This window comes from Ixodes scapularis, unplaced genomic scaffold (assembly GCF_016920785.2).
Source record: "Ixodes scapularis isolate PalLabHiFi unplaced genomic scaffold, ASM1692078v2 PGA_scaffold10__122_contigs__length_95168666, whole genome shotgun sequence".
NCBI classification, from domain to species: Eukaryota; Metazoa; Arthropoda; class Arachnida; order Ixodida; family Ixodidae; genus Ixodes; species Ixodes scapularis.
In genome coordinates this window covers 13,065,689-13,087,412 of record NW_024609836.1, presented here as the reverse complement: position 1 = coordinate 13,087,412, position 21,724 = coordinate 13,065,689, and the positions used below count along the sequence as shown (strand labels likewise).

The 21,724-nt window shown below is 44.1% G+C and overlaps 1 protein-coding gene across 1 annotated transcript in view; it reads right to left on the bottom strand.

The window, feature by feature from the left end:
* Positions 1-1,571: 1,571 nt before the first annotated feature.
* Positions 1,572-21,724, bottom strand: part of LOC120843141 (arginase-1) — a 58,736-nt gene continuing 38,583 nt past the window's right edge. Inside the window, exons 5-10 of the mRNA XM_040214371.1 lie at positions 18,890-18,980; positions 16,659-16,715; positions 16,362-16,466; positions 5,307-5,383; positions 2,549-2,608; positions 1,572-1,762 (exon numbers count right to left, since the gene is read on the bottom strand). Of these exons, the coding sequence (XP_040070305.1) occupies positions 1,572-1,762; positions 2,549-2,608; positions 5,307-5,383; positions 16,362-16,466; positions 16,659-16,715; positions 18,890-18,980 (581 nt within the window). The remainder of the gene's footprint in view (positions 1,763-2,548; positions 2,609-5,306; positions 5,384-16,361; positions 16,467-16,658; positions 16,716-18,889; positions 18,981-21,724) is intronic.

Genomic DNA, 21,724 nt, shown 5'->3' with positions numbered 1-21,724 from the left:
TTTGACAGCAACCTTTAAGCCGCAGTTACACTACTCGCACAGTGTAAAAAAAAGAGACACTGTGCTCATTACAGACATGATGATAGAATTATGTGAGGACATGCCTCAAGGATATGTTTGCTTGACACATATATGTGTGCTTTGAACATGTCCGCAGGCAGCTTTTGCACGACCAATGCAAAAGGACCGTCATAAACAAAATTAACACATACAGACCATGCCTCAGACGTGTTTGCAGACTGTCTTTTGCATGATGTATGAGCACTGTGCCTGGGGTTTTAGATTTTAGTATAAGAAGTGGAAAATCCGCTGATCGCTTGTTCGCGTTAACAAGGTCGAGCGGCGTACATGGTTTAGACGCTCCGAAAATCCGCGAGGGCGGTGGTTCTTGAGATAGGCTTCATAGCGCAGTGGCAATAAAGTGAAAAAGGCTGGAAAAGAAATGTAGCAGTGATACAATGGATAATAACCTTTTATTTTCGGGTAAGCGGCAGCCGTTTTTATTTATTTATTTTCGACTATGAGGCAGCGACTCATTAGAACACAAGAGGAAGGAGCAAAATCGGTCAAGCCCTCGCTCAGAGTTGACTTTTGGTTTGTCGCCCAGGATTAATCGCCTCGTTCTTTGCCGCTCACGTATTGTTTAAAGCAAAACTTTTAAATCAACTTCCAGCGCGTAAATTGTGGTACGTTTTACAGGCACCGTTTTGCACTCCGGCTTATTGCATTTAGCGTCCCAAAACCGAGTTCCAAAGCGCAGTTTGTTGATGATGCTCCGGAGTGAGACCTTTGAGAATATGTTGTTTTCCGGTCAGATTAATTGATGTAAAAAGTGCGACACCGTTAACGCGAAAAAAAAATCGATGTCCTTTTTTTAGACTAAAGACTATCATTGACGAAAAAACCTGAAGTTCGCGCTGAGATTGTCGCTCAGTTTATTTAGGAAACCCTCTTTGGAATCAAACCCATATTACACTTTGATAAAGACAATGACATTCAAATGATGCTTTGCGTTGAAAGCGAGATAACTAGTCCACCAACTGAGAAACAATGATTGGGAACTCGACATGGCGCTCATCCTCCAAAGTTCGTTCTAACCGCGATGCCTTTAACACGTCCTCGAATGGTGTGTTTACCGTCCTCTATCCTGTCGATGCAGTGTAAGTGGTTCCGAAATGGCAACAACTTGCCCCGCAGCTAGGAACTGGCGTGTCATGCTGTCGAATGACACAATCCTGGCGGTTGGTTGTAAAAGTTCCGTCAAAATATAGAACCTAACGCAAGAGTTGCCGTCGTCGCGGTGTCCCAACTCGTGTCTGCTGTGGTTTCCATCGGCTGTCTGGCCGCAGCTTGGGCGACCTGCCGCAGAACGGGCGCTTGCTTATCGGATCCACCTCCGATGCTGTGCCACTGCAAATGATCGCGACGAGCAGCAGCGTGACACTTTCATGACGTCATCAGGGTGAACCAGGAAGACCACACTTGAGGACGTGGTAAACACACCAGTCGGAGAGGCACTGCAGGCACCATTGTTCGAACTAAACATCCCCGATGGTTCACAACGTATTGTACTATCGTGATCGCTTGTGTACAGCGTTTTCTCCGACAACGGCAGAGTCCACTTCGAGAGGCAGATTTCCGTTCCTCTGATTTCCGAAGAAGGCGCTGATGACGTCCACCCCGCAGCCGACGGTTCGCGTGACTTCTTCCACGGTTCCCAGCCGAGGATTGACTTCTGTCAGGTCTAGGACCCTGAGCTGTCCTGCACGTTGAACGGAGAATATGTAATCTCGCATAGAGACGTTCGCTACGAAAGACAAGTTGAAATAAAGGAAGAAATCACGGCGCCTACACAACTTATTTTGTTTTTAAATTATGATCTGCTCTTTGTTATCCGTTACTGTCATCGTGATATGTTTGATGACCCATGTTCAAGCAGTAGCCTTTGCAACAGTTCCTCTTTGTAATAAAGACACCTATGAAGCTCCTGGTAATTTTCCTGCTCCTTCCGGAATTTTAAACGACGATGAGATATTTCAACTTGATATTATGGACCATCGGGACCTTGCGTTGACTAAAGGGTGTCTTGACAAATCAGCTACAAGGTGCATGATGTACAGAAGCAACAGAAAACAATTGAATATTATCTTCCTTCTTTCCTTCAGTCTTGCCACTGAGCTACAATAAAATTGCTACGCTTTAAAACACGATATGCAATACAAATTGTAGACTGAGTGTGACCCATAATTACAATTCAACAACAAATGCTAAATTAGTAGTTTACTTAAAAATCCCTGCATGTTTATGAACAACATATAGTACTTCAGCCGAAGTGAAAAAAATGACAATTATTGTGTTTGGAAATGTAATTACTTATAGATAATAATAAACAAATGGAAATCTAACCCACAGTAACTCACTTTTTTTTTCTTTTACAGATAGCGAGTGCTAGGTGCGCATATATTATTAGTGTTTCGAGATGGAGATCGAAAATATCAAACTTCAGTATTCTTTTGGGTGTAAATTACGTCATTCCGAACAATCTCACCTGATTGGTGTACCTCTTCGGCAATCACGAAGGCTTCTCGCATTGTAAGGCCTCCGATAACTGAAATATTTTATTCAGAGTGAACGCGACGCAAACTCACCCTGCCGTCACAATGCAAATAAGGTCAAAGATAAAAGACGGCGAGCCACTGTCCCAGCGTCTTTAGAAAGTTTTATCTATATACTTTAAGCGAAGAGAGGAATGCCAGTGACCAGCGACACATCTCTGATCCGCGCTCAAGACGCGAACGCGCACAGATACCAAATGCTTTTCCATCACTGGCGCAGAAAAATGTCTCATGGCATGACGGAGGTGCCCCAGACACATAATATTGTGAAAACAAACAAGGCTAGAGCAGAAAAAGGAACAACAGGAAAACTGATACCCGTGCCACACGGGCAGCTCGAATGCCTTTTACCATGAATGACATTCGTGTGATCGGCCAATTAGCTCGCAATCTGTCGCTCGTGGAACGCGCTACGCCCGGAGTGTCGCGCGCTGGTTGGCCGTCCGCTCAAATGTCATTCGTTGTGAGTGTCATTCAAATTTCCCGCGTGGCACGGGTATAAGTATGGTAAGATGGCTAGTTGAGCTATTTTGTTCTCGTTCATCTTTTACGCACCGTATTTTCCGAACCTTATGCCATGGAATATACATTGTTAAAATTTTACTTGCTACGGGGTGCAGGCAGATGCGGATAATGAGAAGATTTTGTTTTCTAGATATTTCATGATGGCGAGACGTGACGAATTTTGTGAATGACGGCGTGTATTAGTGATCATTCATGCACAAAACAATCTTGCTTTAACAAAGTAAGGCATATGTCAAGACGTGCTGCGTTTGAGACGTTTTTCGTGCGGACTATGACCTGAGTGTGGACTATGAACTGAGTGTCGGCTATCCACCACGTATGTTTTTTTTTTTTTTTTCCTTAAAATTTATTTTCGCCATGTATAGGCCGGGAGCAGACTACGGCTCGGAAAACACAACACTAAGCAACAAAAGAAAACGCGGAAAAAGTTAGGGTGAATTCGAATGCTGCTTTCAGTGCACCCTAGCGCCCTCTTTCGAGAGCGCGCCATATCGGGTGGTGGAAAAAGAGCGCGGCAACATGATCACGAGGTCCATCCTAAGGTCCTTCCGAGAGCGCTTCCTGGACTGCCAGGGAGCGCTCTCGGAGGAAGGAAAGCCCTCGGAATAGAGCACGCGATCGCGTCACCGCGCTCTTTTTCCACCACCCGACCTGACGCGCTCTCGAAACAGCGCGCCAGAGCGCGCTAAAAGCCCTACGCGAGTTTAACATCAGACTAACAAGGAAGTTTGGGCTAGTTGGTATTTCATGATTAAAAATTAAAACAGCGCAAGGACTCGGACAAGAACAAGAAGGTAGACGAACAGCGCGCTGACTTACAACTAAACTTTATTCGTGCTAACATCAAGTATAAATATTGAACGTCATGACAAACAAAGATAAAAAAAGATAAAAAAAAACATGTAATGGACGCCACGTGCTCGTTTTCGTTTGTTTTCTCGACGCAAAGTGACAGCGCATAACGGTGGCTAAGGAGCACGTGGCGTCCATTACATGTTTTTTTATCTTTTTTATCTTTGTTTGTTTGTCATGACGTTCAGTATTTATACTTGATGTTAGCAGGAATAAACTTTAGTTCTAAGTCAGCGCCTTGTTCATCTACCTTCTTGCTCTTGTCCGTGTCCTTGTCCTGTCTTAAGTTTTAACATCAGAAGACACGCTTTGGCAGCCAGGCAAACTCGTCCGGTCGCCTCGCTCTTCACTCTGAATGCAGTGAACGCAGCCCGAAATCTGAAAACACCAACGTAATGGGCAGTTACCCATTATATATATATATATATATATACAGTGTATATAGCCGGAGATATACACGTGTAGCACACCTGATAAAATAGTAAGTCAGTGACGCCTGCGTCCGCGCCCCCCACTCTCATCGCTAGGTAAAGAGATGGTAGAAAAAAAAAAGAAACCTATTTCGTTTTTAGAGCGCAACTCTTAGGCACCCGTTTCCGGCTTGAGCGGCTTCGGCGTCGGCGTAACCGTCACCCCAAGGTCACGTGACCCCTACCAAGGCCACGTGACCTCTCCCAAGGTCACCCCAATGTCATGTGACCCCCAAAGGTGACCCCCACGTGACCCCCCGAAGACACGTGGCACCCTCCCCGAGGTCGCGTGGACCCCCCCCCCCCCCCCCCCCCCCCGAGGTCAGGCGACCCCACCGGAGCATATTAAAGAATGAGGGGAGGAGGAGGAGGAGAAGAAGGAGGAGGAGGAGGAGAGGTCTACCCCCCCCCCTCAGTACCCTTTCCTCCTCCTCCTCAAGAGCTGCGCTCCAATTCGACATTACAGGGAGTTGTAAACGGCTTTCACTTTTTTTTAGATACTGGCAGGTTACCAGGAGAGCCCACGAAGGCATAGAGTATCCAGTCAATAAAAATAAATTAAGACACATGCTTTACTCAGCTCCGGATAACAGGTACGGAAGAAAGGTTGGCGGCGCATCACTGCGTGCGATTGGTCGGTGAATGCACAGATTATGAGCACCGTGGTGATACAATTTTCATGCTGCTTGATTGTAACCTGGGCTCCTGTCCGAGTTAAACGGTTCACGGAAAGATTTCAGCAGCTCTCCACAAATGAAATTTCGGCTTTTCATTTAAGCCAGTTCGATGTGGTCATTGCCGATGTGATATTGTAAAAAGAGCACAGTTTTCTCAGTAGGCTTACCTGAAGTTCCCGTGCTCGGAGCGATGAGTTTATCGATGGAATCAATGTCGAAGCTTACGTGTAGAGATTTCGTTCCTCTAAAGAAACAAAAAACAACACGCCAGGCTTAGCAGTATTGTACACGGTACTGCAAAAACTAATTGTAACACGAATAAACATCGAGGGCATTCGCCAACTCGAGGAAGTTTGGCTTTTTTGTATCGCTCCGATACCTCTATATCCGTTTTTCCATTAAAATCATTTAGAACGAACTATGTGCGAACATACTGCAGAATTCAACGACAGGTAGCATAGAGAAAGTAAACGTATAATTACGATCAAAACCACCGTGAGAGCGACGCGTAATATTGTGATTTATTTCAACGTGAAAAGTTCGAATGGCAGGCCTGTCAGTTTCGCCAGTCAAATTGATTATCCCTAAGGCTCAATTGACATGCAGGTGATTCTGCGTAGGCTACAAAGACCGCATTAAAAAAAAAAAAAGAGGCTCCGAATTTATATTTATTTTTTCCAGATCGCTCCGTCGTTGTGGATAGCGTTCAGTTTTTCCGGGGTTTTATTTTACTTTTAATTGGGGGGAGGGGGGGGGGTATTTTTTTAATTTTTTTTTTCTCGCAGACGCGGTTTTTTGTTTTTATATTAAGTTGTTTTTTTGCCGGACGAAAAAATGGGGAATACGAGGGCTTTGCTTGAAAAATTGCGGACACGGGCATGAGATTCCCCAACCTGCAGATTCCCTCCGTTCGCACAGAGCTAGGTTGCAAGATGAGACCGATATTGGGAGGTCATCAACATTAAGGAAATACTGAACAGGCGATGGGATGTCTCGGGATATCGAGTTCATTTTTACCATAAAAAGTGTGACACTCAAGATGCCTCCTTGAGGGACTCAGTTTTCATGGCAGACCTTTTGAGAGTGGACTGTGCCAAATTTGACTCGGAAAGTAAGAGTCGCAAGGTAGCTCTGAATGAAAGCTAACATCCGGCCTCAAATGCCAAAACTATAAATGCAACTGAACAGATACAGGACTAAATCGAGTGTAGAGGGTTGAAGTTGGGTAAGCATATGATAGTGGATTCGGCCTGGTCCAGCAGCCGTAGATTTTACTTCTTGAAGCGCCCGTTTCGGCTCCTTCAGTGTAAGGAGAAAGTTATCAGCTTCCCGGGTACCGCCGAGGGTTCGGACAGATCGGCCCTATCCTTATGTGTCAAGAAATTCGCTGAAGAATACTGGGAACTCGATACAAGCTGAAATTGTTCCCGAGCAATCTGCCTGCTCTTGAAGGCTCTCTGGGCACCGTCCATTTTAAGAAAGAAGCGGTACTGGAAAAGCGCGGTAGTGCCCATTGATTTTATTAATTTAATCCTGTAGTTAATCTTTGATAACTGTAGCGTTAATAAAAGAAGAATGTCCTTGAAAACTCAGGCGCTTTTTGTTGCGGCGGATGTGCCTTACGCTAGACTTTATTATCTTGAAGCTGATTAGGTTGTTCATTGTGGGATAGCGGCTAAAAATGCCCCATGCTCTGTTTTGATTTATCTTTGATTCCTTACAGTCGGTACTGCACCCCGGTTTAGGACGACGAAATAAGTGAGGTGACGTCATGGGGGTAGATAACATTGCAGCATGAAGTATGTGACTGCTAGGCAGATTGGTGACTTCGTGAACAGACAGTTCGTTAAAAGATGTGCGAGCAACCTGTGTCGCCTGGTTGAAAATAAACCAGTTTGCATCCTCGCACTTCCACCGGGGAGTTCGTGTGGGCAGTTTGACAGGTGGATGTACTCGTTTCAAAATTATACGAAAATGATTACTCTCGTTGTGATAATGATCGACATCCCAGAACAGGAAAGGAAATAATGTGGGGTCACTAAGGAAGATATAGCTCGACGTCAAGGATCGAGTTGAGGCACTGAAATTTGTTGGCTCCGTTTTGTTCAGCAAGCATAAAACTGCGGAGGAGAGAAACAGTTCTAGCATTGAGCCACACGTGTCACGTCTTCCACTATTTCACAAAGGGTTATAGGCACTAAAATCACCAAGGATTAGGGCTGGTTTGGAAAGTGGTCATGAAGAAATTCAAGCTCTTCGCAAGTTGTGGGGTAGCTCCTGGGAACGCAGAGAGAACAGGCGGTTATCAATCGGTCAGACGGGACACGAACTGCAACAACCTTTAACGCTCTATTCGAAGGAACCTCAAAACGTGGAGTAGATCGCTGGGCAATTATAGCTACACCACCAGAAGTGTGCGATGAAAGGAGACGATCCCTACGAAAAACCTGAAAATACGTTATGATTTTGAAATGACTATCGTTCAAATGTGCTTCTTGGAGACAAAAGGCTAATGGGTCATGAGGGTCTAGCAGAGAGTATACATTGACATAGTTACGAAGAAACTCGCGACACTTATTCAAGGAACACTTTTGCCATCATGCATGGGACAAGATGAAAATCCTAAGTCTAGACCTTAAAGCCAATTTTGATCCGCGGTACTTTTTTTTACGTATCCTTTGGCCGACTAGTGTCACCACCAGACGCCGAAGATAAAGACGCTGAATCTACCATCATAGAACTTAGGCCCAGTTTCGTCCATAGGCTCAGCTGGTGCCACCATAAGCTCGCCCCTAGGGGTCTGCTCTTCCGACGGCTGACCGGGATTCCGAGGGTAGCCAGAGGTGAGAAAGGGGTAATCCCCGACCTCGAGGCGGCTGGGTTTTTGAGGCGCAGGGGGTGCAAACCCCTGCGCCTCAAAGATGAATCCTCGCTTAAAGGGACAATGAAGACGATTTTATTTAATTTTTTAAAATGGTGTTTTAATGCTTTTTGGGAACATAGCATGCCGCCCAATTTTTTTGTAGACATTTATGACGCGTATTTATGTGCCGACGAAAGAAGTAAAGAAACCGAAACTGAACCATTTCCAGTCTCGTTTTTGGGCCTCCGAAAATGGAGGTGACGTAGGGAGTGACGTCAAGTGTGAATAGTCGGTATCGGTAGTATTTAGGAGATCGAGACTCTGGTTACCGCGGTGGGTTATAGCAGCGCGGTGGCGCGGTCGTTGCGCCGACTCTGTCAACATGGACGAATGCCGCTCTCGCGAGCGAGTTCGAGCTTCCGTTCAGTGACCGAACACCAACGGAACGGGAGTGCGTGTGTGGCGGCCACTGCCATCACCCGACGGAGACCGCCCAGCCTGCAACGAGCGGCCCGCATGCCGAAGGACGGACGCGGGGGAGATGCCGAAGGGAAAGCGGCAGCGATCCCGCTGTTCCGGGATCCGGTTCCTCCGCGGACGTCCTCTTTTTGTCGTCAAAGAACACGAACAGCTACCTACACGTGAAAACTAGCGTCGCCCGAACGAATACTGGTCTTCAGTCGACCGTTAGAACAGCCATCTACAGCTACCATTTTGCAAAATCTTTCGAGTACCGTGTTCTTTTTTAATTTTATTTTGTTGGCCCATAGCTGCTCGTTGCCGGTTTCGCGTCCAGCGTAGCAAAGAAAAAAACAATGATGCTGCTTTATTTTCGGTTTAGTAATCATTTCCGATCCGATTTATACGTTTGATGGTTATTCAAGCGGAAATTAGAACCGTATTTCTAAAAATCGCGAACTAAAACGTGACTGAGGGCACGTTTCTCGTTTCGACCAATCGCTGACGCGTCTCTTGTGACGTCGCGCTCCTTGGCCCCGCATCGGTCACGTGAGCTCCGCTTCTCCTGGCTTCTCCTGCAACTCTTGGGGCGTCGCCCCAGTCGATCCCGGTACGATTATTACCGCGACTGTTTAATTGATTTGCGCGGCACACAAGCGCCGGTTTCGGCTGAAATTTGGCCAACGTGGCCTGAGACGTGCCTGGAACCCAGTTCAATCGCCAAAAAGATCTCCGAAATTGCTTTCATTGTCCCTTTAAGAGCCAGGATTCATCTCTCGCTCTGAGGACAAAAAGGCTTGCGCCACTTTCGATGAGGTGGCGGAGGACTGGGAGAGGAGGCGCAGGTCATCTGTTGACACCGCTGACCGCGCAAGTCCCCTTCGCTCGACATCAGCAAACGAGCCCTTGGATAGGAAACAGTATCGCTTTCTAGCTTCCGGATCCGAGATGTTGTCTTTGGTCGTCCGAGAAAGAATTTCCTTCTATTGCTTCCAGAGGGGGCAGGAACGCGAATATGATGGATGAGCTCCTCGACAGTTCACACAAAAGATAGTGGCACTACCGTAGTTTTCGTTGGTTCGGTCGGTGCTTGCACATTTAGCACAGGTGGCTTTTCCCCTGCAGGTGAGTGACCCATGCCCAAAGTGTTGGCAGCGGGACAAACGCCTTGGTTTGGGGTTGTAGGAACCGACCTTGCAGTTCAGGTGCCCGGTCTTGACTGCTTGTCAAGACCGGGGACAAAGTTGTCAAGTTGAAGGTTAGGACAATGTGCTTCTTGTTTCGTTCCTCACCATCGCGAAAGAGGGTGATACATCGTACAACAGGGACTCCTTGATCTACGGGTTCTTCGAGGATCTCGTCTATTAGAATTTCAAGAAGATCATCTTCGGAGTTGATGCCCTGCGTGCTGTTCAGTGAGTGGTGTTGAGTCACGGTATTTTGTAGTTCCTTACTCGCTTGAGTTCAAGAGGTGCTGTGCTCTGCTCTCCGATAGTGTCTTCCACAAGGAGGTTACCAGATGAAAGATTTTCTGCTTTGAAGCATTTTTTGATGACAGTCTCTAGTCGCAACAAAGAACGGGGAAAGTTTGGCAAGTCGTTGGTCTTCACTTTCCGAGTGCAATATTAGAAATTTAGAAAAGATAAAAATAGCTGGAAGGGTTGCGTTTGTTTTTGTTGTGTCTTCGGTATGACCCCTTTTCGAGGGTTGATCAAAAATTATTTAACTTTGGTACCCATAGAAATAAGAAAATAAATTCGGCTCCTGCGGTGTGCCGCCCACAATCGAGCACAACTGAGGCAACAGTCAACAGACCATAACGAACTGGGCTTTGGTGAAACTGCTGATCTGTTAGCACTTGCCCAGGTGCGATGCCCAAGGTGTGGTTATAGATTAGAATATCTGTCGCCACACAAGGTTGGCCCTTGCCTCCAGAAGGTGAGAAGGGAATAAAAGGAGTACGAGAGCAAACAAAGAAGAAAGGATAGAAATGAAAGATCAGAAGGGATAGTAGAAGTTATGGCGATTGACTGAATCATCCTGGTCGAGCCAAGCCAGGACACCCGCCTACGGGAAGCGGGGGCCAAAGTGGTGTATTGCCTCACCCGGGGGCCCCAAAGAGTCCAAACCTACCCCGGGTTCAACTCAACCACCAGGATGTCCTTTTCCCTGGACACGGCAAAGCCACCCACAGCCGGACGTGGGCAGGCGAACCCGCATGGCTCGGGGTCCGTGGAGACGCCACTCCCCAAACACCTGCTTTCACAGGTGCCCCCTGCGGGAGGCTTGGTGGAAAGGCTGAAGGGAAAATCAGGCCTGTCATCATGAACTGTGCTTGCTATAAAGAACGTCAAGGAGCACTGAAAAATTGCTCGAAACTGAAAGGTTCACGGTTTTTTCTGGGGAAATATTTCTGCTGGAAAACTCTGCAAAAAAAAAAAAAAAAAGCTATGGAAGTCGTTAAAAAATAAATCCAGACAACGGCGATAAAGTTCTACAATTTACAACAAACTTCACATATATCGAGACACCTTTGTTTGGAATGAGCGTGTGAATTGTCGAGTTCAGATAAATAATGAAAAAAGCCACACACCTGAACGCAATGAATGACAGTCGTCAGGTTGTTGCTTGGTACTACTTAACGCGCGAAGTGTATTGAAGAAACTTGCTGACGTCGAGGGTGTTTTATACGAGTATGCTTCTGGCATAACAGCGATAACGGAAACATCTACATTCGGGTATTTTTGATTGTGAACTTGTTCCTCCGACTCGTCAGATAATACGACACGATCGTTCATCCCGAGGCGGGGGTGTGGCTGTCATTGCGAAAAACAATGTTTGTCGCTCTGTCTTAAAAGGAATTCAAAACCACGAGAGCTTGTGGTGCAAAGTGGAAGTCGGAAAAGTTGTGTTTGCTCTTGGCGTTGTTTATAGGCCTCCAAATGCACCTGGTGTCTTTTAGGGGCGAAGCTCCTTAGGGTCTAGCCTTGTCCGGCGTCCGTGCTCACATCAATTGCCATCCCGATCTGTCTTCTAAAAAAAAAAAAAAAAAAAAAAAATGTTTGCGCATTCCACAGGATTCGAACCTGTGCGGGGAAACCCCAATGCACCTCTAGTCTATCGCCTTAACCATTCGGCCACGACTGCGGTACGAGTAGGGGGCTCTGAGATGTGGTAGTAACTCAAGGGCTGGGGATGTCATGGATGAAACGTTGCATGTAGCCGCTCAACGTCTATACAGGAGAGAGCGCTGAAGTCAAATGCGTATATAATCGCGTTAAACCTTGCATGCATGGGCTCAACGTTTATAGACTAGAGGGCGCTGCGGTCAAATGCTCAAACTGATACTGAAAAAATCAGTATCATCAGCATTACCAGAGCTTCGTCCCAATCAACATCATTCACCACGTGGAGATGCGGTCATTAGTTTGGAAACGCTATACGTCTACTTATCTGGATTAGGTCGAAATAGAACTAAAGATATTGTTGGTAATTTCAATGCTCCCGGAATCGATTGGAAGCGATTGGAATAATCGATTGAAATTGGACTAACCACCTCAAATCCGCAAAAAGAGTCAATTTTACTTGACCTACCTTCCAACGTAAACCTTTTAGAGGTTGTTACTAAGCCAACGCGGGTTACACCAACAAGAAGTTTTATACTTCACTTAGCTTTCATGGGTCATTCTATGCCCTGCGAGGTCAGCATACATAAAGGCGTATCAGACCACGATCTTGTATCGCTAGTTTTTTGTTTTCCCGAGGCTACAGCAAAAGCTCCGTCTCGTAAGCTAATACGGGATTTTCGCCGAGCAGATGATGTCAGTATACTCGACTATCTTGAAACAAGATTTGATGCATTCAGCAATTCCTCCGGAAACACAGAATTCTTTTGGCAGATGTTAAGAGACACAGTTACCGCATCGAGCGCTTTGTTTCGAAAAAAAAAAATAGCCATTAAGAAGCCGCATCCTTGGATATCAAGAGATGTAATTTCTTTTATAAGGCGCATTAAAAGACTCCGCCGATGAAAGGCTTGTAACTCGTCGAGTTTTGAAGATCTGTGTTCTACTTTGAGGAAAAAAATTATGGAGGGTCGAACAGCCTTTTTTTCGCAAACTCTCGCTACCTTAATGCGAGATTCTCCTCAAAAATTTTGGCGATATCTGTCTCCCTCACGTGCAGTGTTTCAGAAAGTTAAAATACGAAATGTAGTCATAGATACTCCAAGGGATATAAGTACCGAGTTTAATACATATTTTTAGTCTGTCTTTACCAGACCAACAAACGCAGTAGACTACCTTGCACCTTCAAGTTGTTCTTCTATTCCCATGTCTGACCTAACTGTCACAGCCCAAGGTATCTTTGATATGTTACTTAATTTAGAAATTAAAAAGAAGCGTCTGGCCCAGTTGACATTCCTGCTGCATTCATGAAGAGGTGTGCTGAGTGGATGTCAATGTTTCTTTGTATAATATTTACGTCCTTTTCGAAAAAAACCTTGTTCCAGTCGACTGGCTCTGCGCGCGCGTAGTACCGGCCCATAAGGCCGGTGATAAGCTTTCCGTTTCGAACTACCGACCCATATCTTTAACTTGCATATCTTCCAAACTTCTTGAGCACATTGTAAACAAGCATATTACTGATTACCTCGAGAGCGACAATTTTTTCACTGACTCCCAGCATGGTCTACGGCGTAATCGCTCTACCACTACCCTGCTCGTTTGCACCGTGCATGAGTTAGCAAGGCTTCTTAATGAAAAAGGGCAAGCTGATGCGGTTTTTATCGACTTTTCGAAAGCCTTCGACGCTGGTCCCCATGATGCACTACTTTTTTAATTAAGAAAAGCTGGTATTAATAAAGACTTGGTGCAGTGGATAAAGTGCTCTTTGTACAACCGGAAGCAATATGTTGAAATTAATGGTTCCTGTTCTCCCTGCCTTGACGTTTTTTTTCGGTGTCCCCCAGGGATCAGTCGTAGGCCCGTTATTATTTCTTGTCTGCATAAATGACATTGTGAACGATATAAAAAAGAAATCCAGATCAGGTTTTTTGCTGGCGATTGTGTCTTGTATACGGAAGTGGAGAGTGTCGAGGACCAGGTTATGCTCAACAACGCCTTGTGTTCAGTGTCTGAATGGTGCGAGAAATGGCAAATGAAGCTTAATCTACAAAAAAAAAAAAAAAACGGTAGCGATCACATTCACTAAGGAAAAAGTTCTCAAGTTTTGATTACCTTTTTGATAGCTCCACCGTTTCCAATGTCGACTCCGTGAAATATCTGCGATTAAAGCTCACTTCTGGCCTTAGCTGGAGCTTGCATGTAGATAATATATGCTAAGCTGCCTTCTGAAAACTTTGTTTCATTAGAAGAAAACTAGAGCTGGCACCAATATCCACTAGACTAACCGCCTATAAAACCCTAATAAGGCCAATGTTGGAGTACGCTACTGTAGAATGGGATTCTTATACCAAAGTTGATTCTTCTAAAATCGAACGTATACAAAACCAGAGCCTACGATTTGTGTACGGCGGGTACAAAAAGACGGATTTTATCACTGAGATGCTGTCATTGTCAAACATAGAACCTTTGTGCGCCCGACGTAAGTTAGCTAGGCTAAAACGTTTGTACTGTATTGCGAACAGGCAAACCGGTATCGATCCTATGCATGTATTTGCTCCCTCCCTTCAAGCACTCCAGTAGAATAAACAACTCGCACCACAATCGACCCTTCAGATCGTCATCCAATGTGTTCAAGTTTTCTTTATTTTCCTTAACTGTAGATTAATGGAATTTTTCAGCTGACGGGATTGCTGCATGTACAACCGTAGAACAATTCGCTGATGCATGTTCTTCGCATTTCTAACGCGCTCGCATGTTGTTTATTTTTTGGTTATATTTCAATAATGTTGTAGTGATGATTTTAAGATACAACGTGTCACTAGCGTTCTTACTTTATTTTTATGTGCTCTGTTGCACTTATTGCAAGACGCTATCAGTGGCCCCATTGTTGTGTTATCTATACCCCCTTGAAACTGTGGATATTTTTTTCTCTCTTTCTTTTTTGTGACCTCCAGTGTTCCACATTTGTTGGTTTACTCTGCTTAGTTGTGTTTTTTTTTTCTTTCTTGTTGCCCCACTCTGCTTGGGCCTGAAATGGCCTGCATTATGAATGAAAAAATAAATAAATAAATTATTGCCTTGACAATGGGAGCCCCGAAGGGTTCAAACCTACCCCGATTTCGACCCAACCACCAGGATGCTCTTGTCCCCGGACACGTGAGAGCCACGCACAGCCTAGCATGGGCGGGCGAACTCGCATGGCTCGGGGTCTGTGGTGACGCTACTCATCAAACATCTCCTGTCACAGGTACCCCTTGCACGGTAGGGGCTCCGTTAACCAGCATTTCATGCTTTAATATCGCCCTTAGTTACTCCTTAATGGGTTCTGTACTTACTCTCGACACGTTTGTATCAACTGGTTTTAAGCTTATGGACAGAGCTGGCAGTAATGTAATTACTGTAATGAAATTACAGTAATTTAATTACTTGTTGCAGTAATTAGTAGTGTAATTCATTACTTTTTGTAGCAGGTAATTTAGTAATGTAATGAATTACTCCGGCGACGGTAATTGTAATTAAATTACCTAATTACTTTTTCACACCAGGCATATTTTTTGTGTCCACAATACACAAGAGCGCTTTTCTTTTCATTTTACTTTTTCTTTTTCCTCTACACCTTTGCAAAAAACGCTCTTTGGCCGCCGCTATGTTGCTGATGCTAATGCGGCTGGTGCGACTCTCGCGCCCGCTATCAGCTAGACATTTTCTGCCACTCTCTTGATCTGTAAAAACCCGCTCAGCGCGATTCTCTACCTATGTTTTGCGGTTTTGCATTCGACGTTTTCTGGCCCCTCTTAAAAGTGTCCGCTTACTTTTCCTGATGCATGCTGCGTACCCTCTCTGTGTTATCTTCCACTGTGAGACATAGGGCTGGTAAGTTTCTGCCCTTCGAGCTTTTCTGCTCGACATTCTCGGGAAACAAAGGAGGGGAAGTAGGTCGAACTAAGGCCCCTGGTGGAACGGTCCTCGACGCGATTTTGCGAACAATGACAATTGTTCTCCCCCCTCCCAGAGATAATCCGCGTAGGGTCCTCAAACATCTCCAAAAATAGTTGTCCGGGTTGGGGTGGGAAACGGATCAGTCGCATGCGTTCCTCGGTCTATCGGTAAACATGTTATTTATGAGCGTGAAAAATGCATGCCTTTCGGCTATCTTCTGTTGTTTATTAATTTCGACAGCTAAACGCTTTGTCGTTTGACACGCGGCTAATCGAACGGCGCCGTAAAAACTTAGCGTAGAAAACAAAAAAAAAAAAAAAAAACTAACATTCCCGTCGCATTCGTTCTGTCACGCGCGTACCCAACAAAAATAGTTTACTGCTTTTTTTTTTTTCAAATGTAGTAAAATGCTTTCCAATGTTCTCGGGAAAATACATGCACCATGAAACACAAAATGCAGTGAGAAAACACGAGAATTTAGCCGCCAGCAGTGTTTGAAACTGCGCCTACACAGGCTGTGCCTGTGTAGGCGCAGCCTGTTAAAGTGTACAAAAGTAATGCGAAAGTAATGTCATTACTTTTAAAAGTAATTTGTAATGGTAATTAATTACTTTTTGGCTGTGGTAATTTGTAATGTAATTTAATTACATTTCAGAAATTTTCAGCAAAGTAATTAGTAATGTAATTTAATTACATTTCAGAAATTTTCAGCAAAGTAATTAGTAATGTAATTTAATTACAAAATATGAGTAATTTGGCCAGCTCTGCTTATGGACATACCTTTTATAACGGGTGGTAGCTTGCGCCACCTCATTTTACATTGTTGTCAGACTTACGTGGGATTGATCTTCTTCAGCACGCGCTGTATGGTTTCCCTTATCCCTACGCGATCAATCTCGGCCATTCCGAACGTCGTTATGCCCAGGTGGTCGATGAAGTACCTAACACAGGACGAAGGTCACGTGTTATCAGGTGCAGACGTTGAACAAATTACAATTGTAGCCATATCTAGATACATGCACGCACTTAGTTTCTAATAGGCCAGTTTTACAGTTATATTTCCCGATATTGACGCTTTTAACTCCTACGATTTAATTGTTTCATAGGTCTCAGTACAGTCTGTATTGACTTACCTCTCATATGAGTCTACATCCCTCAGCGCGATAAAGGCGAAGTTTTCTTTGTGGACGCTAGAAAAGAACAACATTCGCGAATTATGAATTCAACATTGCACGAGTTGAATATTATTAATTTTTAATAAAGTTTTTTGTAATGATTTTTTTTTCTGTTCAAGGTTATTCTTTCGGTGTTTTTATCCTAAGAATTTTGTGCAAATCGTTTCAGTACTTTTGTTGGTGTTATGTTTTCTTGTCTCGCTGTGCTGTTCTTTTTATATTGATTGTTTTGTTTGAGGATTTTTAGGATCGTAGTTTTTCACGATTCTCTAAGGCATCATGAGAGTTTTATTAACCATCACTCCTGTAACAAACAAAACTGAATTTAACAACAACCACATTAAATAAAGAAATGCACAAATGTTGGGTCTCTAATTAGGGCCTGGTTGGACGTCCCCCTTTTTTAATTTAGTCTCGCCCCAACCAGGGATGTCTCTGTCAAAAATAAAGATTTTTTTATTATTTTAAACAACGATATTTAAGAACCTGAACCTCTGCAGGTATGGCGACCATGCTCGACGCAGGTACAATAGCAGGCAACATTTCAGAGGTCGTAGCATTTTTATCGCATTTTGAGTTAGTATTAAACCAGATAGTAAACACTTCAGAATTAAGGCTCCCTCAAAGTAGTTCCTTATACGACAAAGTATGTTCGAATACGCAATGTTAAATAGCTAAGAGGCGGCAGCGCTCTACAAATGCGTTTTGTGGGTTTTCTTTTTTGTTTGTTTGGTTTTAGTTGCTAGATATACATACATAACGTAGAACACTGAAAGGCAAAAAAAAATGAATAGTTTTTGTTGGCGCGCAAGCCAAGCACTAAAACATTTCTGAGCGCATGCCGAGGTTAGGAATTGAAGTTAACATTTTGATTTTTTTTTATAGAAAATCTAAGGATACTACAACCTGTAAAAAGCGGTTGAGTCTTCACAACTGTGTTGAACTTCTAATAATCTAGTGCCACCAGTCCAACAAAAATATCATCTCACATTACGAAGATGGCATTTTGGCGACCTGAAATGTGTTTTGCACAAAACCCTAGTCTCTCTTTTTATTGCGACGACTAAACATAAGAAAGGCTGCTGAAAAGATGCTTAAAAAGCATATCTGATAATGCAACTAGGTAGTTGCGCGGCCCAAATGCTTGGTCTCGCTCGCCTAAACATTTTATTGACACGTTGAAACAAACAAAAAGAAAAATAATTTCTCCGGCAGATAATGCCTCCACTCTGCATAACTGAGATAAGCCGACGAGAGAACTCGATGACATAAGGAAGTACTTTATCGCATATCTGGGAAGAGGCTGCTCGTGTGGTTTCTGCGAGCTTATCACTGGCTACGATTGCTGCTTAAGCGTGCTCAGAGACACACTCTTTTTTTCTTACAACGTTAATAACTATTATATCTCGGTCCTCCTCCTAGAGAAAAGATAAGCTGTCTAGTTCGTGATGTAATAAATAAGCTTGACAGATGTTCTGTGTCAAGAATTCGAGAGGTGATCATAGGCGATGAAGTGAATATAGAAAATAAAACTTCGGGCAAAACAGAATATGAAGACTGAATCTTGTCTTACTTAATTTTCCGTGCATAAAATGTCTACAGTGTCAATATATAAAAAAATATTTCCTATGAAACCTATTAAAGAGCAACCATCTGGGACCAGATTCTAAGTCAAAGCATAAAAATTGTCTCTAGCTTTTCTGCCGAAATTTGTGAAATCGTAATATTTTGGCATGAACCGGATAACGCTTAATTTCACCTTAAGATAGTACCCAGAGGACGTTACGTACCATCTACGCATAAATTACCTGCCTAGATAGCTCGCCAGAGAGGCGCGTATCTTTGCATAAGCTTGACAATCCTAGGGTCCTAGCTTGGGCATAATACGGTGTTGCTTTAATATCTTAGTGCCAGAGAAAAAAAAACGAACGAGAAATTCTCGAGGAAAATGGAGCAAGGCACTACTTTCTTTATACAAGGACTTTGATCAAAAACAATCAAATCCTACGCGAGTACGCACCGACTCACGGGTGCATGGTCACGTGACATGCTCGAAGCGCTGGATTAGCTGAAGTGGCTTGTAGCGTCCGCTGCTGTACACTCGTAAGGTGGAACTGAGTATTACGGCATCCGATTTCATACTCTATTCTAATTTTCGGATAGTTCTAACTGTTTTTTGTTTCTCTCACCAGGGTTGCACCCATTCCAGACTTGGAGGCTTCGTGACGAAATGCGCCATCTCGTGCAAAAGGAACGACACAGGCATTCCGTGGAGGTTACCTGCGTTGCGAGACCACAAACATCGCTTAATACACGGATACTTTTCCAAGTTGAGTCCGGAGCTAAAAGGTTTCGGTTTGCATACAAATGAAAGGTTTTCTTTTATTCACCATTTGTCCCGAATATATCTCCGGTTTCGCGTTCTCGCTGTTCATATGTTAAGGGGAAATTGGCCGGTGGTTTTCAGCGTTTATTATTATTGGCATATTCGGTACTTTTTTGCGTTTACAATTTTATGAGAAGATAATCTGACAATTTTTCAGTACTTCTGTAGAACCCTTATCTCTCAGTTAAACGAGAGAAAAAAAAAACATTAAATTCTTTTAAAACTGCTGCCACGGATAGTAAAAAGCAGTGGAACGCGTGGAACGTGTGCCTGTAACTGAATTTAAAAGGAAAAATAAAACGTAGGCAGGGTTGCAAAGAACCTAGGTACAAATAAGTGCAAATCGGTAACTATGTACTTTTGTTGTACCCAGGGTACAAACCTAGGTACTTTTACTATGCTTTACCTGTACCTGTATCTTAGGTACATTTTCCAGTAACTTGTAACTAGGTGAAGTAACTTTTTGCAGGTACCTTTTGTTCGCTCTTGCCAAATTATAGAAAGCAAGAACTTGTAAGTATTGACGCGCTGAGTTGGAGCCGAAGTGCACATTCAGTCAGAGATAACGAACATCGAGATAAATTCAGGTGGCATTTGATCGTCGTAAAGAAGTAACGAAATACGTTCTTCGTTCCTTGGAAATAAAAGTGATGCGTCACCGTCCCTACATAACCTCAAAATACAAGTAATACGTTACAGAGAACAATGAAATGTAATGCAGGTTACTTTGCCATTACTTTTTAAGCGTGATAATATATCACCACCTTATTGCCGCATTCACTATCATTCATTTGTGCTTTGTCTTGTTTTTGTTTCTCATTAAGCTGCGTTTCTTTTTCTTTTTTAAAGGAGGTTTTGAAGGTCAGAAAGGTATTGTTAACCTTCAGCAAGAGTCGAGCTAATACAAGACTTTGGTCACAAAACGACCTAACGCCGACGAATGCGGTCAAGAGAGTGGTGCGCACAACGCCGCTTCAAACATATAGCGCGATGTTTCTTTCGTTAGGACCCTACAGCGAGAAATTTTATCAGTCGTTTCTGATTCCCGAGGCTTGAAAAATGCGAAACGCGTGGGGGGACAATCGCTTCTAAACTGCGATCGAAGATGTCAAACAAACACTTCGAGGAGGTTCTGGTTCTAAAGGCGAATAAAGCAGCAAAATGCCTGCTGCCCAGTGTTCATGAAAAATTGCGTTTTTATATTTTTTTGCGTTGACGCACTAGTAAAGCAGCTGCTTCGAACTTGTGCTTTCGCATCCTCTGAGTAAATAAGCAGGCCTTATTACGAATATTTTTTTATCATTTGAGGAGATACATTTGGACATGGAGACGGTATCATTCAGACATTTTAGCAGAGAAAATATATTTCATGATCATAAGTATTTATTGTTATTTTTTGCCGAACAGATGTGAGATGGCATGCATTAAAGCGGTAGTGAAACGAAATTTTAGCGCCGATCTTGTTGCATAAATATGGGCTAGGGACAGGCACCACCTCGGAAATATAAATATTGCGCTGTAAAACACAGGAGAACTAATTTTAAACATAATTAAACGATTTCAAATTCTCATCTGGTGGATGGGGGGAAGTTCTCGTGACATCACTTGTGGCATAATAGCAGCGCCGTTCTGCGGCAATACGGCGTGCCGGCAGAATTCGCCTAGGCCTGAACGCGTTTGCAAAGCCTTGGCGGAGAAAGCCAAAGCGTGGTTGGCCACAGTGAGTTCGTTCTCGTTGCGGCTCTTTGCACGACACGACCCGAGCATGCTTCTGGCACGGCCGGTATTAGTTGCTGCGAGTCGCGAGCTGCGAGCCGACGTTAAAAAGGATATAGTTGAACTAGAGCCACGCAAATAGCTGTTCACACTCGGAGCGGACACGCGCGTTTGATCGAAGTGCTGGATTCGCTCTGTTAGACCGCGTTTCGGTAAGCGCTTCTGGACCGATCTTTTACGATTACAACTCGATACTGACATGACACTCGGCAAAGAAAGGTTAGACCGACATCGCGTAGCTTTCACGAACTGCTATAGCTCGACAGTGACGTTGCGTCGAGTCAGAATAAAAATGGCATACTAATAACAGAGTGTACATACCGAGTGGCGAAGGTAATCTGTATGGCGTTTATTTGAGCTCTATATCACACAAAACAAGGAGATAGAATCAATGAGAGTCCCTTTTCGACGACAGCGTTCGTCACCGCTGTCTCGGAAAACTAGGAGATCGAGATGACAAGGGGAAAATATTGACCTCTGAAATTTAGTTCAGGGATCAAACTACTCATCCGGTAAGGGTCCACAAGGGTCGCGCGGGCATATTCCATTCAGCAGGCCAGCCGGTCATGGACAGACGGTCTTGGCCAAGGACCGCCGGAGCAACGGTGCGCCGAGTCGATGTTGCTGCTAGGCCTACTATATTCTTCCGAGCTCGCTCGGTCGGCAGAATCGTGGCCGTTGTAGCTCTTCTCGTGTGTTTGTGGATCCTGCGTTCTTGATCGTCGTGGTCTGTTTTAAGTACTCCTTCCTTTTTTCTTGCTGGTTGAAGCCGGGACGCACGAGAAGAGCACGTAGAAAAATAAATGTCCATTGGTGGCCGATACCAAGTAACTGAGCGACGCTGTCTGCCTTGTTGATTTGA